General features: G+C 30.6%; 1 protein-coding gene across 1 annotated transcript in view; it reads left to right on the plus strand.

The window, feature by feature from the left end:
- The window catches only part of LOC127714022 (golgin subfamily A member 6-like protein 22), a 34,393-nt gene extending 14,276 nt beyond the window's left edge, over positions 1-20,117 (plus strand). The window contains exons 10-26 of the mRNA XM_052219971.1: positions 706-813; positions 1,681-1,782; positions 2,762-2,869; positions 3,733-3,834; positions 4,777-4,884; positions 5,541-5,609; positions 6,549-6,656; positions 7,524-7,625; positions 8,606-8,713; positions 9,578-9,679; positions 10,622-10,729; positions 11,386-11,454; positions 14,300-14,350; positions 15,334-15,519; positions 17,379-17,417; positions 18,953-18,970; positions 20,087-20,117. Of these exons, the coding sequence (XP_052075931.1) occupies positions 706-813; positions 1,681-1,782; positions 2,762-2,869; positions 3,733-3,834; positions 4,777-4,884; positions 5,541-5,609; positions 6,549-6,656; positions 7,524-7,625; positions 8,606-8,713; positions 9,578-9,679; positions 10,622-10,729; positions 11,386-11,454; positions 14,300-14,350; positions 15,334-15,519; positions 17,379-17,417; positions 18,953-18,970; positions 20,087-20,117 (1,519 nt within the window). The remainder of the gene's footprint in view (positions 1-705; positions 814-1,680; positions 1,783-2,761; positions 2,870-3,732; positions 3,835-4,776; positions 4,885-5,540; positions 5,610-6,548; positions 6,657-7,523; positions 7,626-8,605; positions 8,714-9,577; positions 9,680-10,621; positions 10,730-11,385; positions 11,455-14,299; positions 14,351-15,333; positions 15,520-17,378; positions 17,418-18,952; positions 18,971-20,086) is intronic.
- The last annotated feature ends 1,178 nt before the right edge of the window (positions 20,118-21,295 follow it).

Raw genomic sequence — 21,295 nt, forward strand, 5'->3', positions numbered from 1 at the left:
ATATGGCGCACTGGCAGGTCAAGAACATGTTTTGTTTTATTACGTTTAATTGAGCAAATGTGTCTTTACTGCTTTTGTTAATTTCAAATGAAAAAGAATGCACGTATTTCCTACAACTCCAACAAGTCCAACATAAACATAGATTCGAAAAAAGAACGACAAGTTCAAAGTGAACGAAATTTATGATTCTGTTTTCTTCCGTTTTAAAATTTATTTTGTTGAATGTTTGCATGCAGTAGTCTGTTATAATTTTGTAAAACGTCGATCTCAATAGTAATACTCACTGAAGTTAATTAAGTGAACCTGCTATGTTTAAGTTACAATAGTTTAAGAATTAAGGTAACAGTGGTTTGCCAGTTCAATCAAAAGAGCAATCATGTCTTGTATATTTTCCTAGCTGAAACTGACACATTCTGGTACATGTAATTAGGATTGTAACACTCTGTAAGTAAAAAAAATAAAAATATATCGTTCTGCGAAAATTCGAAGCTGACCATCAATGGAATGTAACCAGGCGTATCACAAAAAGTTATCTCATCTGCAGTGGTCAAAACTTGTAGGTATTTGACTGTCAGAATATCAAAACTCTAGCTCTTTATAGTATAAAGATTTAACCATTCAGCATTCCTAAACAAACACAAACAATTATGTAAAGATTAAATAAAAATATAGGTTATCGTCATTAAGTAATCAAATCATATTCAGTTACAGAACAAAGGATAATGCGCACGAATCAGAACTGAAAGCACAAAAGGAAGACCAGGAACAAAAAATACATGGGCTTGAAGAAAAAGTATACGAACTCGAAAACAGGTACAAATATAATTTGGCTATTTTATATAGATCACTCAATCAATGTTCTATAATATTTTATTTTAGGAGTAAACCATTTGGTTGAGTGATCAGGCACTCGAAATATATTTTTGAAAAACGATAATTAACATTGATATTTAATCTATAACATGAAATCAAATAGACCTGGATAAAATTATCATTATACGATTGCACGTGTTTGGTTGTCTGTTTATACTCATATTCATGTTTAAATCGAGTTATATTACCGTAGGAAGTCTCCGGAGGTGATATCGATTAATGATTAGATGGCTCCTAGTCTAAAAAACGTACGAAATGTTGATACATTATAAAAAGTCTTTGCATTGTTAACTGATTCCTATGCACTTTTTGTAATTTGAATAAAGGCATTAGAATGACATTAATTGAATATGATAATTTTGGTTAAATTGGTGAGTATACATTTGACAATTTATGTTCCTTAAACAACAATATCTTATATCAGATAATCTTAAGAAATCAATTAAATCTGTGACAAAACTCATCACTGGGGTATCGTCCTAAATAAATATTGATTATTTGACCCTAAACGTTAATCAAACAACACGTAATTAATCATCACCGATGAACTCAAACTACAAGCATTTTAACTGTAAAAAAATAAAGAAAAGTTCGACAAAAAAAAAAGGGGACCAACCAATCAGTTCGATTTCTCCTATGTAACCGTAGTTTGTATAAAATATTTTTAGAATCTGTTAATAAAATTATTTCTCTAACGTCATAATTGATACTGCTTTGAACTATTTGATAAGAAACGACAAATTTCAAAATGATATTAAAAAACGCTTCATTTAAAGTAATATGTGGTATACTGCATTGTATTTCTAGGTTAACGAATCAAGAAGAAGCGGTAGAGAAACAGAGAAGAATAGATAAATTAACCGAAGAATATGATGCTCTTCAACAACACTTGAGCGAACTGAACACTATGTAAATATGTATTCGGTTCAAACAGGCTTGATTACCCAATTATGTATCAACTCTAACCATAAATTGGCCAGTTTAAGCATTTTCGCATTTTATTGTGCTTATCAGGAGCACCATCACCAAATTAGGTAGATTAATTGTTAAGACACCACAGACAAGCAAATCTGCGGATACTAAACTTATTTTCACTGTAAACATTCGACAGATTTGGCTTTTTCTTTAATTTGCATTCATTTGCATTCCATCTAACTGATCATCAGCTAACGTAAAAATGATCATATGGCGCACTGGCAGGTCAAGAACATGTTTTGTTTTATTACGTTTAATTGAGCAAATGTGTCTTTACTGCTTTTGTTAATTTCAAATGAAAAAGAATGCACGTATTTCCTACAACTCCAACAAGTCCAACATAAACATAGATTCGAAAAAAGAACGACAAGTTCAAAGTGAACGAAATTTATGATTCTGTTTTCTTCCGTTTTAAAATTTATTTTGTTGAATGTTTGCATGCAGTAGTCTGTTATAATTTTGTAAAACGTCGATCTCAATAGTAATACTCACTGAAGTTAATTAAGTGAACCTGCTATGTTTAAGTTACAATAGTTTAAGAATTAAGGTAACAGTGGTTTGCCAGTTCAATCAAAAGAGCAATCATGTCTTGTATATTTTCCTAGCTGAAACTGACACATTCTGGTACATGTAATTAGGATTGTAACACTCTGTAAGTAAAAAAAATAAAAATATATCGTTCTGCGAAAATTCGAAGCTGACCATCAATGGAATGTAACCAGGCGTATCACAAAAAGTTATCTCATCTGCAGTGGTCAAAACTTGTAGGTATTTGACTGTCAGAATATCAAAACTCTAGCTCTTTATAGTATAAAGATTTAACCATTCAGCATTCCTAAACAAACACAAACAATTATGTAAAGATTAAATAAAAATATAGGTTATCGTCATTAAGTAATCAAATCATATTCAGTTACAGAACAAAGGATAATGCGCACGAATCAGAACTGAAAGCACAAAAGGAAGACCAGGAACAAAAAATACGTGGGCTTGAAGAAAAAGTATACGAACTCGAAAACAGGTACAAATATAATTTGGCTATTTTATATAGATCACTCAATCAATGTTCTATAATATTTTATTTTAGGAGTAAACCATTTGGTTGAGTGATCAGGCACTCGAAATATATTTTTGAAAAACGATAATTAACATTGATATTTAATCTATAACATGAAATCAAATAGACCTGGATAAAATTATCATTATACGATTGCACGTGTTTGGTTTTCGTTTATACTCATATTCATGTTTAAATCGAGTTATATTACCGTAGGAAGTCTCCGGAGGTGATATCGATTAATGATTAGATGGCTCCTAGTCTAAAAAACGTACGAAATGTTGATACATTATAAAAAGTCTTTGCATTGTTAACTGATTCCTATGCACTTTTTGTAATTTGAATAAAGGCATTAGAATGACATTAATTGAATATGATAATTTTGGTTAAATTGGTGAGTATACATTTGACAATTTATGTTCCTTAAACAACAATATCTTATATCAGATAATCTTAAGAAATCAATTAAATCTGTGACAAAACTCATCACTGGGGTATCGTCCTAAATAAATATTGATTATTTGACCCTAAACGTTAATCAAACAACACGTAATTAATCATCACCGATGAACTCAAACTACAAGCATTTTAACTGCAAAAATAAAGAAAAGTTCGACAAATAAAAAGGGGACCAACCAATCAGTTCGATTTCTCCTATGTAATCGTAGTTTGTATGTGATATTTTTAGAATATGTTAACAAAATTATTTCTCTAACGTCATAATTGATACTGCTTTGAACTATTTGACAAGAAACGACAAATTTCAAAATGATATTAAAAAACGCTTCATTTAAAGTAATATGTGGTATACTGCATTGTATTTCTAGGTTAACGAATCAAGAAGAAGCGGTAGAGAAACAGAGAAAAATAGATAAATTAACTGAGGAATATGATGCTCTTCAACAACACTTGAGCGAACTGAACACTATGTAAATATGTATTTACTTCAAACAGGCTTGATTACCCAATTATATTTCAACGCTAACCATATATTGGTCAGTTAAAGCAGTTTCGCATTCATTGAGCGTATAAGGAGCACCATCACCAAGTAAAGTAGATTATCTTTTAAGACACCAAGGACAAGAAATCTGCGGATACGTAACTTATTTTCACAGTGAACAATTGACAAATTTCGCTTTTGCATTCATTTGAATTTGATCTAACTTTATATCAGCTAAGCTAAAGATTACCATATGATGCACTGGCAGGTCAAAAACATGTTTAGTTTCATTACGTTTAAGTGAGCAACTGTTTTCTTAATTACAAATGAAAAAGAATGCATTGATTTCCTACAACTTCAACAACTCAATCATGTACATTGTTGATGCGAGAAAAGATTGACGAATTGAAAGTGAACGAGATTTATGATGCTGGTTTCGTCCGTTTCAAAAATATTTTGCTGAATATTGGCACGCAGTATTCTGTAATAATTTGACAAAACGACAATCTTATTAATAACACAAACTGCATTTATTTAAGAGAAGCTGCGATATTTTGTTACAGTTGTTAAAGAATCAAGGTAACAGTGGTTTACAAATTGAAATAAAGGAGCAATCATGTTTTGTATATTTTCCTAGCTGAAACTGACACATTCTGGTACATGTAATTAGGAATTTAACACTGAAAAAATAGTTTACTATTTTGCGAAAGTTCACAGCTGACCGTCAATGGGATGTACCCAGGCGTATCAAGAAAGTTATTTCATCTGCAGTGTTCAAATCTTTTAGGTATTGGCTGTCAGAATACTAAAATTAAGTCTCTTTATAGTGTTAAAACATAATCATTCAACATTTCTAAACAAACACAAATAATTATACAACGATTAAAAAAAGATATTATTTATCGTCATTACGTAATCAAATTATTTTCAGTTACAGAACAAAGGATAATGCACATGAATCAGAACTGAAAACACAAAAGAAAGACCTGGAACAGAAAATACAACGGCTTGAAGAAAAAGTAAATGAACTCGAAAACAGGTACACATATAATTTGTCTATTTTGCATAGATTTTTGCAACCAATGCTTTATAGTATATCAATCAAATTATGAGACAAATCTCGTCCTCGACATGACATAAATAAATACAAACACAAATGAGTGAACAATTAAAGTTATAAAAAGAAGTGGGATACTTTTTTCAGATTTTTTAAATGCATTACATAACTTTTTTACCTTTTATGTTCTGATGTCTTAAGTGATTTATATTTGGTTATGTCACAGATCAATACAAACACACATGAAGACGTTATTAAAGTTATTAAGAGAAAGCATCATATATTTTTTTTAGACTTTTTACATGAATCTCATAAAGTATTCACCTTTTATGTTTTGCTGTCTTATCAATGTGTCTCCTTTTATTGTGCATGTCATGCTTTTCAGCAGTCGAATAATCGCAAGCATACTGTTTTACAATCCCTTCTCCAATTTAAAATGGCAAGTAAAAACATTATCTAATCATTTTTTCTTACAAACTTAACAAAGATGAGCGTTATTTACTAAAAAAATAAGTTCATATGCAGATACTAATGCAGTCGATAATCTATAGTGAGACTAACTGCAAATGAAAATAACACTTGATGAATTGTATTGTAAACTTTCTCATCGATATTATATCTTACATATTTCTTGTCAGGCTTTTAGGTACAACAGAAAAGCATCAACAAGTAGTGCGTAGACTGACCAAAGAACTTGACAACACTCGGTAATGATTATTTTGCTAAACCAACCCTGTCTTAAGTTAAATACCTTGCATTGTGTTAACTTCCCACTCACATACATCATTTCAATATACACAATATACACAATACACCATACGTCATTAAAACATACATCATATATCGATCTGCCATCATCTTTGTATTCTATTTTATTACCTTATTCGCAACGTTCAAAATACCCACAATGTAACGTGTTTACATATCGGTCGTCATCTGTGTCACTTATATAATATAACGTTCAAACAACTTATGATCGAGTCCATCATGTTTCAACACAGATTAACTCACCATACAACTGGCAACCTTTGGTTCAATTGTTTTCCTTGGAACTAATAACCCTATCTCAAGCTTCTCATGACATAAATCGTCAGTTCTTATTCATGTTCTATATGATATCAACTGAGAGATATCATTTCCATGCCAGGTGTTGTTTAAATTTTGATACACAAAAATAACCACAGCTTATTCTTTCAATTTGTGTATAAGTTGAGAATGAAATAACTAGCATGAGTATAGAAGACAGCATTTTTTTTATATTATCGAAAGAAATTAGTGACTGAGACGTAAAAGAAAATATATGTCTTGTCAGGCACTACAAAAGTCAAAAAGTCTGAAAAGACAAATTTTTGTCTGAATTTGCATGTAATTAGGATTGTAACACTCTGTAAGTAAAAAAAATAAAAATATACCGTTCTGCGAAAATTCGAAGCTGACCATCAATGGAATATAACCAGGCGTATCACAAAAAGTTATCTCATCTGCAGTGGTCAAAACTTGTAGGTATTTGACTGTCAGAATATCAAAACTAGCTCTTTATAGTATAAAGATTTAACCATTCAGCATTCCTAAACAAACACAAACAATTATGTAAAGATTGAATAAAAATATAGGTTATCGTCATTAAGTAATCAAATCATATTCAGTTACAGAACAAAGGATAATGCGCACGAATCAGAACTGAAAGCACAAAAGGAAGACCAGGAACAAAAAATACGTGGGCTTGAAGAAAAAGTATACGAACTCGAAAACAGGTACAAATATAATTTGGCTATTTTATATAGATCACTCAATCAATGTTCTATAATATTTTATTTTAGGAGTAAACCATTTGGTTGAGTGATCAGGCACTCGAAATATATTTTTGAAAAACGATAATTAACATTGATATTTAATCTATAACATGAAATCAAATAGACCTGGATAAAATTATCATTATACGATTGCACGTGTTTGGTTGTCTGTTTATACTCATATTCATGTTTAAATCGAGTTATATTACCGTAGGAAGTCTCCGGAGGTGATATCGATTAATGATTAGATGGCTCCTAGTCTAAAAAACGTACGAAATGTTGATACATTATAAAAAGTCTTTGCATTGTTAACTGATTCCTATGCACTTTTTGTAATTTGAATAAAGGCATTAGAATGACATTAATTGAATATGATAATTTTGGTTAAATTGGTGAGTTTACATTTGACAATTTATGTTCCTTAAACAACAATATCTTATATCAGATAATCTTAAGAAATCAATTAAATCTGTGACAAAACTCATCACTGGGGTATCGTCCTAAATAAATATTGATTATTTGACCCTAAACGTTAATCAAACAACACGTAATTAATCATCACCGATGAACTCTAACTACAAGCATTTTAACTGTAAAAAAATAAAGAAAAGTTCGACAAATAAAAAAGGGGACCAACCAATCAGTTCGATTTCTCCTATGTAACCGTAGTTTGTATAAAATATTTTTAGAATCTGTTAATAAAATTATTTCTCTAACGTCATAATTGATACTGCTTTGAACTATTTGATAAGAAACGACAAATTTCAAAATGATATTAAAAAACGCTTCATTTAAAGTAATATGTGGTATACTGCATTGTATTTCTAGGTTAACGAATCAAGAAGAAGCGGTAGAGAAACAGAGAAGAATAGATAAATTAACCGAAGAATATGATGCTCTTCAACAACACTTGAGCGAACTGAACACTATGTAAATATGTATTCGGTTCAAACAGGCTTGATTACCCAATTATGTATCAACTCTAACCATAAATTGGCCAGTTTAAGCATTTTCGCATTTTATTGTGCTTATCAGGAGCACCATCACCAAATTAGGTAGATTAATTGTTAAGACACCACAGACAAGCAAATCTGCGGATACTAAACTTATTTTCACTGTTAACATTCAACAGATTTGGCTTTTTCTTTAATTTGCATTCATTTGCATTCCATCTAACTGATCATCAGCTAACGTAAAAATGATCATATGGCGCACTGGCAGGTCAAGAACATGTTTTGTTTTATTACGTTTAATTGAGCAAATGTGTCTTTACTGCTTTTGTTAATTTCAAATGAAAAAGAATGCACGTATTTCCTACAACTCCAACAAGTCCAACATAAACATAGATTCGAAAAAAGAACGACAAGTTCAAAGTGAACGAAATTTATGATTCTGTTTTCTTCCGTTTTAAAATTTATTTTGTTGAATGTTTGCATGCAGTAGTCTGTTATAATTTTGTAAAACGTCGATCTCAATAGTAATACTCACTGAAGTTAATTAAGTGAACCTGCTATGTTTAAGTTACAATAGTTTAAGAATTAAGGTAACAGTGGTTTGCCAGTTCAATCAAAAGAGCAATCATGTCTTGTATATTTTCCTAGCTGAAACTGACACATTCTGGTACATGTAATTAGGATTGTAACACTCTGTAAGTAAAAAAAATTAAAATATATCGTTCTGCGAAAAATTCGAAGCTGACCATCAATGGAATGTAACCAGGCGTATCACAAAAAGTTATCTCATCTGCAGTGGTCAAAACTTGTAGGTATTTGACTGTCAGAATATCAAAACTCTAGCTCTTTATAGTATAAAGATTTAACCATTCAGCATTCCTAAACAAACACAAACAATTATGTAAAGATTAAATAAAAATATAGGTTATCGTCATTAAGTAATCAAATCATATTCAGTTACAGAACAAAGGATAATGCGCACGAATCAGAACTGAAAGCACAAAAGGAAGACCAGGAACAAAAAATACATGGGCTTGAAGAAAAAGTATACGAACTCGAAAACAGGTACAAATATAATTTGGCTATTTTATATAGATCACTCAATCAATGTTCTATAATATTTTATTTTAGGAGTAAACCATTTGGTTGAGTGATCAGGCACTCGAAATATATTTTTGAAAAACGATAATTAACATTGATATTTAATCTATAACATGAAATCAAATAGACCTGGATAAAATTATCATTATACGATTGCACGTGTTTGGTTGTCTGTTTATACTCATATTCATGTTTAAATCGAGTTATATTACCGTAGGAAGTCTCCGGAGGTGATATCGATTAATGATTAGATGGCTCCTAGTCTAAAAAACGTACGAAATGTTGATACATTATAAAAAGTCTTTGCATTGTTAACTGATTCCTATGCACTTTTTGTAATTTGAATAAAGGCATTAGAATGACATTAATTGAATATGATAATTTTGGTTAAATTGGTGAGTATACATTTGACAATTTATGTTCCTTAAACAACAATATCTTATATCAGATAATCTTAAGAAATCAATTAAATCTGTGACAAAACTCATCACTGGGGTATCGTCCTAAATAAATATTGATTATTTGACCCTAAACGTTAATCAAACAACACGTAATTAATCATCACCGATGAACTCAAACTACAAGCATTTTAACTGCAAAAATAAAGAAAAGTTCGACAAATAAAAAGGGGACCAACCAATCAGTTCGATTTCTCCTATGTAATCGTAGTTTGTATGTGATATTTTTAGAATATGTTAACAAAATTATTTCTCTAACGTCATAATTGATACTGCTTTGAACTATTTGACAAGAAACGACAAATTTCAAAATGATATTAAAAAACGCTTCATTTAAAGTAATATGTGGTATACTGCATTGTATTTCTAGGTTAACGAATCAAGAAGAAGCGGTAGAGAAACAGAGAAAAATAGATAAATTAACTGAGGAATATGATGCTCTTCAACAACACTTGAGCGAACTGAACACTATGTAAATATGTATTTACTTCAAACAGGCTTGATTACCCAATTATATTTCAACGCTAACCATATATTGGCCAGTTAAAGCAGTTTCGCATTCATTGAGCGTATAAGGAGCACCATCACCAAGTAAAGTAGATTATCTTTTAAGACACCAAGGACAAGAAATCTGCGGATACGTAACTTATTTTCACAGTGAACAATTGACAAATTTCGCTTTTGCATTCATTTGAATTTGATCTAACTTTATATCAGCTAAGCTAAAGATTACCATATGATGCACTGGCAGGTCAAAAACATGTTTAGTTTCATTACGTTTAAGTGAGCAACTGTTTTCTTAATTACAAATGAAAAAGAATGCATTGATTTCCTACAACTTCAACAACTCAATCATGTACATTGTTGATGCGAGAAAAGATTGACGAATTGAAAGTGAACGAGATTTATGATGCTGGTTTCGTCCGTTTCAAAAATATTTTGCTGAATATTGGCACGCAGTATTCTGTAATAATTTGACAAAACGACAATCTTATTAATAACACAAACTGCATTTATTTAAGAGAAGCTGCGATATTTTGTTACAGTTGTTAAAGAATCAAGGTAACAGTGGTTTACAAATTGAAATAAAGGAGCAATCATGTTTTGTATATTTTCCTAGCTGAAACTGACACATTCTGGTACATGTAATTAGGAATTTAACACTGAAAAAATAGTTTACTATTTTGCGAAAGTTCACAGCTGACCGTCAATGGGATGTACCCAGGCGTATCAAGAAAGTTATTTCATCTGCAGTGTTCAAATCTTTTAGGTATTGGCTGTCAGAATACTAAAATTAAGTCTCTTTATAGTGTTAAAACATAATCATTCAACATTTCTAAACAAACACAAATAATTATACAATGATTAAAAAAAGATATTATTTATCGTTATTACGTAATCAAATTATTTTCAGTTACAGAACAAAGGATAATGCACATGAATCAGAACTGAAAACACAAAAGAAAGACCTGGAACAGAAAATACAACGGCTTGAAGAAAAAGTAAATGAACTCGAAAACAGGTACACATATAATTTGTCTATTTTGCATAGATTTTTGCAACCAATGCTTTATAGTATATCAATCAAATTATGAGACAAATCTCGTCCTCGACATGACATAAATAAATACGAACACAAATGAGTGAACAATTAAAGTTATAAAAAGAAGTGGGATACTTTTTTCAGATTTTTTAAATGCATTTCATAACTTTTTTACCTTTTATGTTCTGATGTCTTAAGTGATTTATATTTGGTTATGTCACAGATCAATACAAACACACATGAAGACGTTATTAAAGTTATTAAGAGAAAGCATCATATATTTTTTTTAGACTTTTTACATGAAACTCATAAAGTATTCACCTTTTATGTTTTGCTGTCTTATCAATGTGTCTCCTTTTATTGTGCATGTCATGCTTTTCAGCAGTCGAATAATCGCAAGCATACTGTTTTACAATCCCTTCTCCAATTTAAAATGGCAAGTAAAAACATTATTTAATCATTTTTTCTTACAAACTTAACAAAGATGAGCGATATTTACTAAAAAAAAAAGTTCATATGCAGATACTATTGCAGTCGATAATCTATAGTGAGACTAACTGCAAATGAAAATAACACTTGATAAATTGTATTGTAAACTTTCTCATCGATATTATATCTTACATATTTCTTGTCAGGCTTTTAGGTACAACAGAAAAGCATCAACAAGTAGTGCGTAGACTGACCCAAGAACTTGACAACACTCGGTAATGATTATTTTGCTAAACCAACCCTGTCTTAAGTTAAATACCTTGCATTGTGTTAACTTCCCACTCACATACATCATTTCAATATACACAATATACACAATACACCATACTTCATTAAAACATACATCATATATCGATCTGCCATCATCTTTGTATTCTATTTTATTACCTTATTCGCAACGTTCAAAATACCCACAATGTAACGTGTTTACATATCGGTCGTCATCTGTGTCACTTATATTATATAACGTTCAAACAACTTATGATCGAGTCCATCATGTTTCAACACAGATTAACTCACCATACAACTGGCAACCTTTGGTTCAATTGTTTTCCTTGGAACTAATAACCCTATCTCAAGCTTCTCATGACATAAATCGTCAGTTCTTATTCATGTTCTATATGATATCAACTGAGAGATATCATTTCCATGCCAGGTGTTGTTTAAATTTTGATACACAAAAATAACCACAGCTTATTCTTTCAATTTGTGTATAAGTTGAGAATGAAATAACTAGCATGAGTATAGAAGACAGCATTTGTTTTATATTATCGAAAGAAATTAGTGACTGAGACGTAAAAGAAAATATATGTCTTGTCAGGCACTACAAAAGTCAAAAAGTCTGAAAAGACAAATTTTTGTCTGAATTTGCATGAATTTTTTTCTCGACATTCTTTCTTTGTCTTAAATATTTTTAAAAATTCTTGACAAAGTCTGAATTTGTCTAATCAAGTTCTTGATTTTTCTCGACACATGTCTTGACAGTATTAACATGGTCTAAAAGTTTCTCGACACTTTCTTTTCCTAGCTGAAACTGACACATTCTGGTACATGTAATTAGGAATTTAACACTGAAAAAATAGTTAACTATTTTGCGAAAGTTCACAGCTGACCATCAATGGGATGTACCCAGGCGTATCAAGAAATTTATTTCATCTGCAGTGTTCAAATCTTTTAGGTATTGGCTGTCAGAATACTAAAATTAAGTCTCTTTATAGTGTTAAAACATAATCATTCAACATTTCTAAACAAACACAAATAATTATACAACGACACATTCTTGACTGTCTTAAATCTGTCTAAATATTTCTCGACACATTCTTGACGGTCTTACAGATATCTCAACAGTATAAATTTCGCCTGAATTGTGTAAAGACACATTACTGACACTTCAAACACGTTCTTTTGCTGTTTTATACTCATTTTTATTATCGCTAAACTTAACTTAGAAGAATTAGGATACAATAATACATTGCTAATTATAAAAAGCCACATTTTGGTACAATAATTGTTATTTTTTACTATATTAACATTGAATATTATGCATGAAAAATGAAATATGTCTATAGTATACTTGGTTAAAATCATTTAGCAATTATTTATGAGATAGATCAACATTTGTAATTATTTACCAACCCACATTTACATTGATTTATATCAACATAATCACATTTGTATCTGTTAATATTTGACATATTTTTATTCATACCCATAATCGTATTTTTAAAAATATTAATATACCCAAATTTTTTATTATAAAAATATTTACATGCCCAACTTTTGTTTTTGTTGTAATAGGTGTAACTTGAAATAACAGTATATTCTATCAAGGGAAAAAAAGATAATGATGTACCATGTATATTGGTCATGATTTGTAAAACTCAGAGTTGTCAAGTAAATTTAAGATACAATTCAAAATGTTCAGAAAAAGTCAAGCCATACTGCGAAAAAAAAAAGAATGTCAAGAACATGTCGAAAAATTTCAAGTCAGCATTCAAATGTCAAGAATTTGTCAAGAAATTTTAAGACAATATTTAGAATGTTGAGAATTTGTCGAGTAAATTTTATACAAATTTAATATAAATCAGAAATTGTCAAGAAAAATTAAGACACAAGTCATACTTTTGGAGAATGTCGAGTAAAAATCATGCAAATTTAGACAAAAATTGGTCTTTTCAGACTTTCTGACTTTTGTAATGAGGCTATCACATATTCAGGTTTTTAAATATGTTCACACTAAGAGTAGATCCTTCCACCGTAACCACGCAAAACGTATTATCTTCATTTACTCCCACTACGTCGATATCACTGCCGGTGATCTACTCTTTTCTAATGGTTTGATCAGCTCAGTAGTCAGTGTTTCGGTAACAACCTATTTATAACGTACTTGGATTATTCTTTGTTGAAATTATAGATGAACCAGCTTTGAAAGACATGTTTTTATATTTACCTTGATCTGGAACGCCAAAAGGCACCAATCATAAAACAAAGTAAAGTTCATCAGAAACGGGTATAACTTACGGGTAATTTTGTCCTCTATGAACGTTTGGCTTTGTGTGTTATGAATATGACCAATTAAAAGACATCTGAAATTAACCTCAATTGGTGATAGCTAACTTGAACATCATGGTTTTATTAATGCCGGAAAATAAGATTATAGTTCCAAAAACCTCTGCAAATTAAAAATAAAACAGAAATAGGAGCATTAGACAATTCCCATAAAACCCTGTAGATAACGTTTTCGGAGTCTGTCACACGACTTTTATAACATTCGAGGCGGTGTTCTCAATTTTCCGCAAAGTTTAGTATCCGAATCAATTCAATGTCAACTTTAACTTTGGAACTGTGACTATTTAAAATGGTAGATACACAGCCGATGATTCAAAGAAAAAATCTTGATCAAATTTCAAGTATCTGAATAACTTGCAGTCTACTAGCAGCCTTACCATTCAAATTGTTTTGAATCAAATATTGAAAGAAATGCTTTCAAATATAATTTTAATTTTGAAAAAAGCTCAAGCTATGTGATTGTAATTCGTAACTTAAATGTTTATTTTTCAGAGTTGTTTCCTGTAAGAAACGTGATTTTAAACTGGACTTGCAAAACCATCGGTATTTAGATAAATATTATAGTAACATATTAAGTGACGTGAAAAAAAAAATATATGTCTTGGGTCACGAGATGCAGAAGATATTCAAACTGATAAGTCAAAGACAAACTGACACAGCGCCATGGTAAAAAAAGTAACAAAAATGAAGAAAAGACAAACATCAGTCAAGAAACGCAACACAGACAACTAAATATCCAATTGATAAAATCAACACTGTTCTTATGATTTTTGTTTACTTCAAAACAGTTCCTTTCACCACTTTGTCTTTTGTAAAGATTATACAATAACGCTTAACGCAAAGGATCACACTATTTATATAGAACAGGTATAAACGCTGTCGCAAATCAAATAAAATTTCCAAATAAAAAAAAATATTCGAAACACCCGAAAAATTTGGCTAGCTTTTTAAGTGATGAAAAGCACATATCCAGTCTGACTAAAATGAGAAATTTTATGTGGAATGGTTGTGAAGATTGATAAGCAACTACATTTAACTTTCATGTTTTTATCGATTTCGTTTAGTTATGTTGTTTATATTGATATTATATTACAAAGCTGATGTAAACATTGTTTTATTCCTCGTGGATAAGATAAATACACATACTAGATAATGCAATTTATATGTGTCAAAACATAATTCATAGTGAAGGTTCTCACCCCCTCTCCCCCAAAAATTAATACAAAACAAACGTAATATCTCAATAAAAATAAAAGCATTTTTTATTGAACAAAATGTAAACTATAGATGACGATGATTTGAAAGTAAGCTGTATCGGGGCTTAGGAAATTAGGACAAAAATAAATAAACCTATTTAATTCCGTAAAATGATATATCTTATCTTTCTTAAAATCTATTGCCGTAGTTAGCTAACTCCTATATATACTTCAACAAAATACACATTTACTATTTAATATTTATCATTGCTCTTCATAAATATAAAAAATCAACAACGAATTAAACATTTTAAACCATATCTATCAAAGCATTTCCATAGTTGAACAATCGCTAGAGAACAAAATAAGAGAGATTGACGATAATCAGCAAAAAATGAAAAAAGTCGACATGATGAAAGAAACGTTAGAGAGGAAGACAAAAAATTATGAGAACAAAATTCTAACAGCCAACAAGAAGATAGAAACGTATGAGAAGGAGATTGAAGGTTATCGGAAGTAAGTATCGACATAATATGTATGGACGCAATCATGATTTTGTTTACATCCATGGAAAATAGTGCCAACCTTTACGGATGACAACGGAATTGTACAAATTAGTGTAACCTCAATCAAGGCCTGTTTCCATCGTTCGTGACCAATTGCGACTGATTACCAAATTTTACTCCCGCATATAAAGCGGGGACAATACTGCATATATGCTTTGTCAATCAGTTTAATTGTTTTTCAATAAGTTCTTCCATTTAACTGTCCGATCGTTCGTCCGTTTGTCTGTCCTCCAACAAATGTTATCTTCACACTTATCAGGTACTTATAAACATAAAAACCTCATATTCAGTCCGAATCTTATCAATTATCATATATACACGTGTGTGTTTGCTTTTCAATTTCCTATGACACCTAATTCCTGTTCACTAATGCTTTGATTTACCTATTGGGTATGTTTATAATAACGTTAATGAGATTTGTCCTGTTTTTACTTGCAATGAAAACAAGAATGCCATGTATGAACCGGAAACTGCTTACCCTTCTGGAGCTCCTGTGTTCACGCATATTTTTGTGAGATGCATTGTATAGTGTGTAATTAGTTTTGAGCAGGAATTAGAAGTTTCCATTATATGCACATCATAACAAAAATATTATTGAACTAACCAGAATGAGTTTTTCGAAGTATTTTTAAGGATTTTTTTGGGCTATTTATCTGTTAATAAATCAGTGCTTTATAAAGGCAAAATTAATCCGTTTTTCGTTTGAAGCCCAATCTTTCCATGTGTCATTTGGTCTCTTGTGGAGGTTTGTCTCATTGGCAATGATACCACATCTTCTTTGTTTCTATATAAATGTGTTTTTTTGTAATTATTTCAAAAAGTTGACATTATTAAAAGAAATCATTTCATTTTTGTACGACCCTATTTATTCCTCACATTGATTTTGATATAGACTGCTAATTATTTTAGCATCTAACGCAATTCGATAATAAAGAGGAGTCTTTTTTGCTACAAATCTACCGGCTAAATTTTATAGGTGTACAAAGATTAATGTCAGAACGCGAAGTTCGATTATCTTATTTAGTTCAAAAATTATTTCAGGAAAACTTGTATGTAATAATTAAATGTTTTGTTAATGTTCCTAATCTGCATAAAATCGTTTGAAATATGATTCAAATTTGTATTTTTTATCTTGTAAAATTTTTTTTCGCACACGTGTAGCGTTATTTCTTTGACCTTCGAGTTTGACATCGATGATGTATCATGCTATTTTCAACAATGAAACAACGTATTTGTGACGTTTGTCCTCTTCCGTTCCTCATCAGGAGTCATTGACTTCCTTCGATACAATTTTCTTGGATTGAAGACAAAATGAAGTTTTCTTTGATATTTGATTTCGAGGTTTTGTCATTCAATACTATAGTGAGATTGTACTTTTGATCATTTAAATTCGTGCTTTGCCTGTACTCCCCAAATCCACGAAAATTGATATCCCATGAATATTAATGATTTTTTCAAGAAAAATAACAAGTTAACAATCTATCATGTCTTACCAGAAAAATAGATTCGTCTTTTCATTAAGATTTAAACCAAACGAAGGCAGTGAGTAAATACAGCCAAAATCATAATTTATCTGCATATTTCGTGTTCTCTTTGAAAATGTTGAACTAAACGATGATGAATAACAATTGGCTTGAGTGGACATTCGACCCAAATTATTACGTTGGCTTTAATAGTTCTTGGTAACTATGAATTTATTTCACATTTGTCTACGTAACTCCATGACCAGATATTATAATGAACAATGATTTAAAATAACTATAAATATTGTATCTAAATTCCATTTCAATATGTTTATTTTGATTTCAGGCCGATTGAATGCAGCTACTTATGCACGTCTTGCTCCAGGTAGGCTCTACAAACCACAATCATACTAAAATCATAGCAATGTGTTGTTTCGTTATTCCAACATCCACAAATAAATCTAACAGAGCAAAGTGTACGATCTGGTTTAAATGAGATTGTTTAAATCAATGGTTGCCTGAACAAATATCATGAATATTTTTCTGCTGCTTGACAGGTAGAAGAAAAAAAATATAGCACGTATCTTTAATAATTGGATATTACCAATTATAACATGTATAATATTTACAAATATAAAATGTATATGAATAAGGACGTTTTTTAGTAATATGAATGATACTGAACTAAACCTTTGGATCTATAAACCACTGTTATACAAGTGGGCAGGTTAATATAGCTATAAACCTAGGTTTAACCCACCATTTCCTTCTGGAAAACCTTCTTAAAATCATAAGGCAATTGTTTTTCTCTTGATTAACTACATTGTTTTGTTTTTTTGGTTTTCGTAGATTTCTTTTCTGAATTGCCTTTTTGAATTTGCCTTAGTGTTCTGTATTTTAGTTACACGTTTTCTTTTGTACTTATTCCCAAATTTGTGTTTAATGTTTTCAGAAGTAATTCAAGTAATTACCATGTGAATTTGTTCGAAAAATAGTGTTGATCTAATTCTAAACACGACTTTGCATTGATGACAAATACTACGTCGCAAAGTAGAAGTATGTTAAAAATGTTCCTGACTATAACATGTATACTATGGTTTTGTATGTTTTTCTAAAAACAAACACTGTGTATAAATGATGAATTATTTGTTTTTTATTTGCCTATTAACTATAAAATTGAAAATGGAAATGGGAAATATGTCAAAGAGACAACAACCCGACCAAAGAGCAGATAACACCAATGGTTCTTCAACGCAGCGAATAAATCCCGCACCCGGAGGTGGGCCTCAGCTGGCCCCTAAACAAAAATGTGTACTAGTTCTGTAAAAATGGACGTCTTACTAAACTCCAAATCATGTAAATGAACTAAAATTTAAAAAACATACAGGACTAACAAAGGCCAGAGGTTCCTGACTTGGGACAGGCGCAAAAATACGGCGGGATTAAACATGTTTTGTGAGATCTCAACCCTCCCCTATACCTCTAGCCAATGTAGAATAAAGAAACACACAGCAATACACACAGTAAAACCCAGTTTAAAAGAAGTCCGAGTCCGATGTCAGAATAGGTAACAAAAGAAACTAAGCAAAATGACAATGATACTCAAATTATCAAAGGACTACTAGCAGTTACTGACATGCCAGCTCCAGACCTCAATTAAACTGATTGTATTTATTTGAGCGCCATAAGTGACTCTTAGAGAGAAGATACTCACGAATGGCCTAACAAAGTATAAGCCATCTTTCTGTGATAAGTTAAATCCCAAAGGACGATGCAAATGCTGGAGGTCATTTCGAGTATATTACAAGTCCAGTAATCAATACTTTTTTTTGTATTTAAATGAAAATCATTGATGCGTTGTTATTATGTGCATTCAATTTCCATGAAAATACTTATTTTGCGTAATTTTGTTTTCCTCAGCTATATTGAAAAAAGAAGGTGAGTGTAATTAATATTTCTGTAATGAAGCAAGCATATAGGTATTTTATTTAAAAATAAATTCCTCGATATCTTTAAGCAGTTAGTTAATCCTTTTTTTTAGACAGATAAGTATCTTATGTAATGCATTTGTCAATAAATGCTACTATATATAATGGAAATATATATGTTTTATAAAACATACTTTAACTGAAACAGCTGTATTCGAATATTACCGAAATTTACTACAACTATATATGTGTAGCGGATTTGAATGAAAGGCTAAAAATGACATTGAAGAAGTAACACATCCTTGCTTTTCATAATACTGTGTTTAACCTTTCTGATGAATGTTAATGCACAAATGTTAAGAGTTTCGGTCGCACCAATTCATAAAGTGTCATTTTCGTTTGGATCAGTTTAGCTGTTGGTGAACAGCTTGTTCCTTGGGGGTATCTGTTTAGAAAATTTTCCGAATTAACATGATTTATTGCTCATCTTAATTAATTAGACTTACTACCGGGTTTGTACTGACATGAATAACATGACGGATGCCAATTGTGGGACATGATTTGCGGGATGCAACGGTTTCATTGATTACAATATATTGACACGGAATGTTAAATATATGACCTTGATTAAAGGACGAATGATAGCAAGTAATTTAAATGGAAGGGAGTAAATGGATTTTGCAATTGCTTCAAAATCTTTCAAAAGTCTTTTTTCACATTTAATTAATGTCGTATTTAATAAGTACTCTAAAAAATTGGTCTTAACAAAAAAAAAAAAAATAAGAAGTAAACAAAAAAAGTTCATGAAATTAAGGTACACGCCTGTTTACAAATGCAAATGCAAGTAAGCAATGTCGGAGACTATTAAATATACTCTGAGGAAATGAGAGCAATGGTTGCATCTAATAAATAACCAAATTAGAGATGGACATATACATAACATTTCGGAATCTGTTTCGACTAGATAGATTGCTTACTTTGCTTCCAGACGTTGAATGAAAATACTTAATAAAGATCGTAACATATAATAAAGTTAATAAATGTATTTTTAATTATTAAAATATAAGTTCACGAACAAAATGATTTGTAAAGACATTGTTTAAAAAACTTTCTTTTGCAATTTCAGCTTTCCACAAGGACAAGCACCTCTTCCGTAAGTGTCAAATATAAGCGGAAAAGATGACTTTTTTCTCTATAATATAATAGTGATTAACGGAAATGTAGCTACTGTCGATAATTTACACAACTATGATACTAATCGCTACGAACATGACAAAAAAGTGTCAATACCAATATAATGTGAGTTGTATTGTGTCAAAATCAAACGTTTTTGTCAATTTAATTTACATTTTTATCGAATGTAATTATTTTGATCATGCTGTAAAACTGTTCTTACACTGTAAACAAAGAATCAATTGTTTTGTAAATGATTTAGGTACGGTGTTGTATTCCACATGTAGTAGATATAGAGTGGTTGAACTCGATAAATCATAAAAGATTCGAAAATCATTTCAACCTAAAATTCAGCAATTTCGTATTTCAAATCAAGATAGCAGATCCAATTGTCGTTTCTTTTGCTTTAAGCAGCAACAATAACATAATCACAATCGCTTAACATTTAAGATATATTTGTTATTAAAAAGAACAACAATGCATTTCTAATTCATATATATTTTTCAGGGAAATCGTCGAGTAAGTTTGATTTCACGTAGCATACCAAAGTAACGATTGTATGTATAGATAAAAAACGTAACAAGTATTCATATGCAACGATTCGACATTCATTAATCGTTTAAAATACATTTTGAGTGTATTGGAAGTCTGTAAAAAAAAATATGATTTTGTAAACATACAAGAAGATGTCCTCTTCTGTTGATAATGTTCACGTAAAGTATCTAGTAAGATGTAGAAACTCGGTAAAGATTAAACGGTCTATACTTTAATTTTACAGACGTGCCTTTTGTTATCAAAAGATTCACCAGTATGGGTTCGAATCAGAACACTTGGAAGGCAAAATGAGAAACAAAGTTGCTGAGCACTTTACCACAAATTTTAAAACTGTGATCTGAATTTATTTAAGGCCATCTTTGTCACTGAGGTTGCGATAGATTCTTTTAGAATATCAGTCTCAAGTATTTCAATGATAGGCATTAGATATCAACAATAAAATTTAGTTTTTGACACCCATGTTAAATTTATGATCTCAAGCGTTTTCACTTTTTCATGTTTTCAAACTTTTAGTCTCGAGAACTATCTAATGACTTCTGTACACCCAAAATATATTTTTTCCCGCACGGATATCATTGGCTATCAAAACATATTATTTTGAATAAAT

This window comes from Mytilus californianus, unplaced genomic scaffold (assembly GCF_021869535.1).
Source record: "Mytilus californianus isolate M0D057914Y unplaced genomic scaffold, xbMytCali1.0.p SCAF_9, whole genome shotgun sequence".
Taxonomy (NCBI): domain Eukaryota; kingdom Metazoa; phylum Mollusca; class Bivalvia; order Mytilida; family Mytilidae; genus Mytilus; species Mytilus californianus.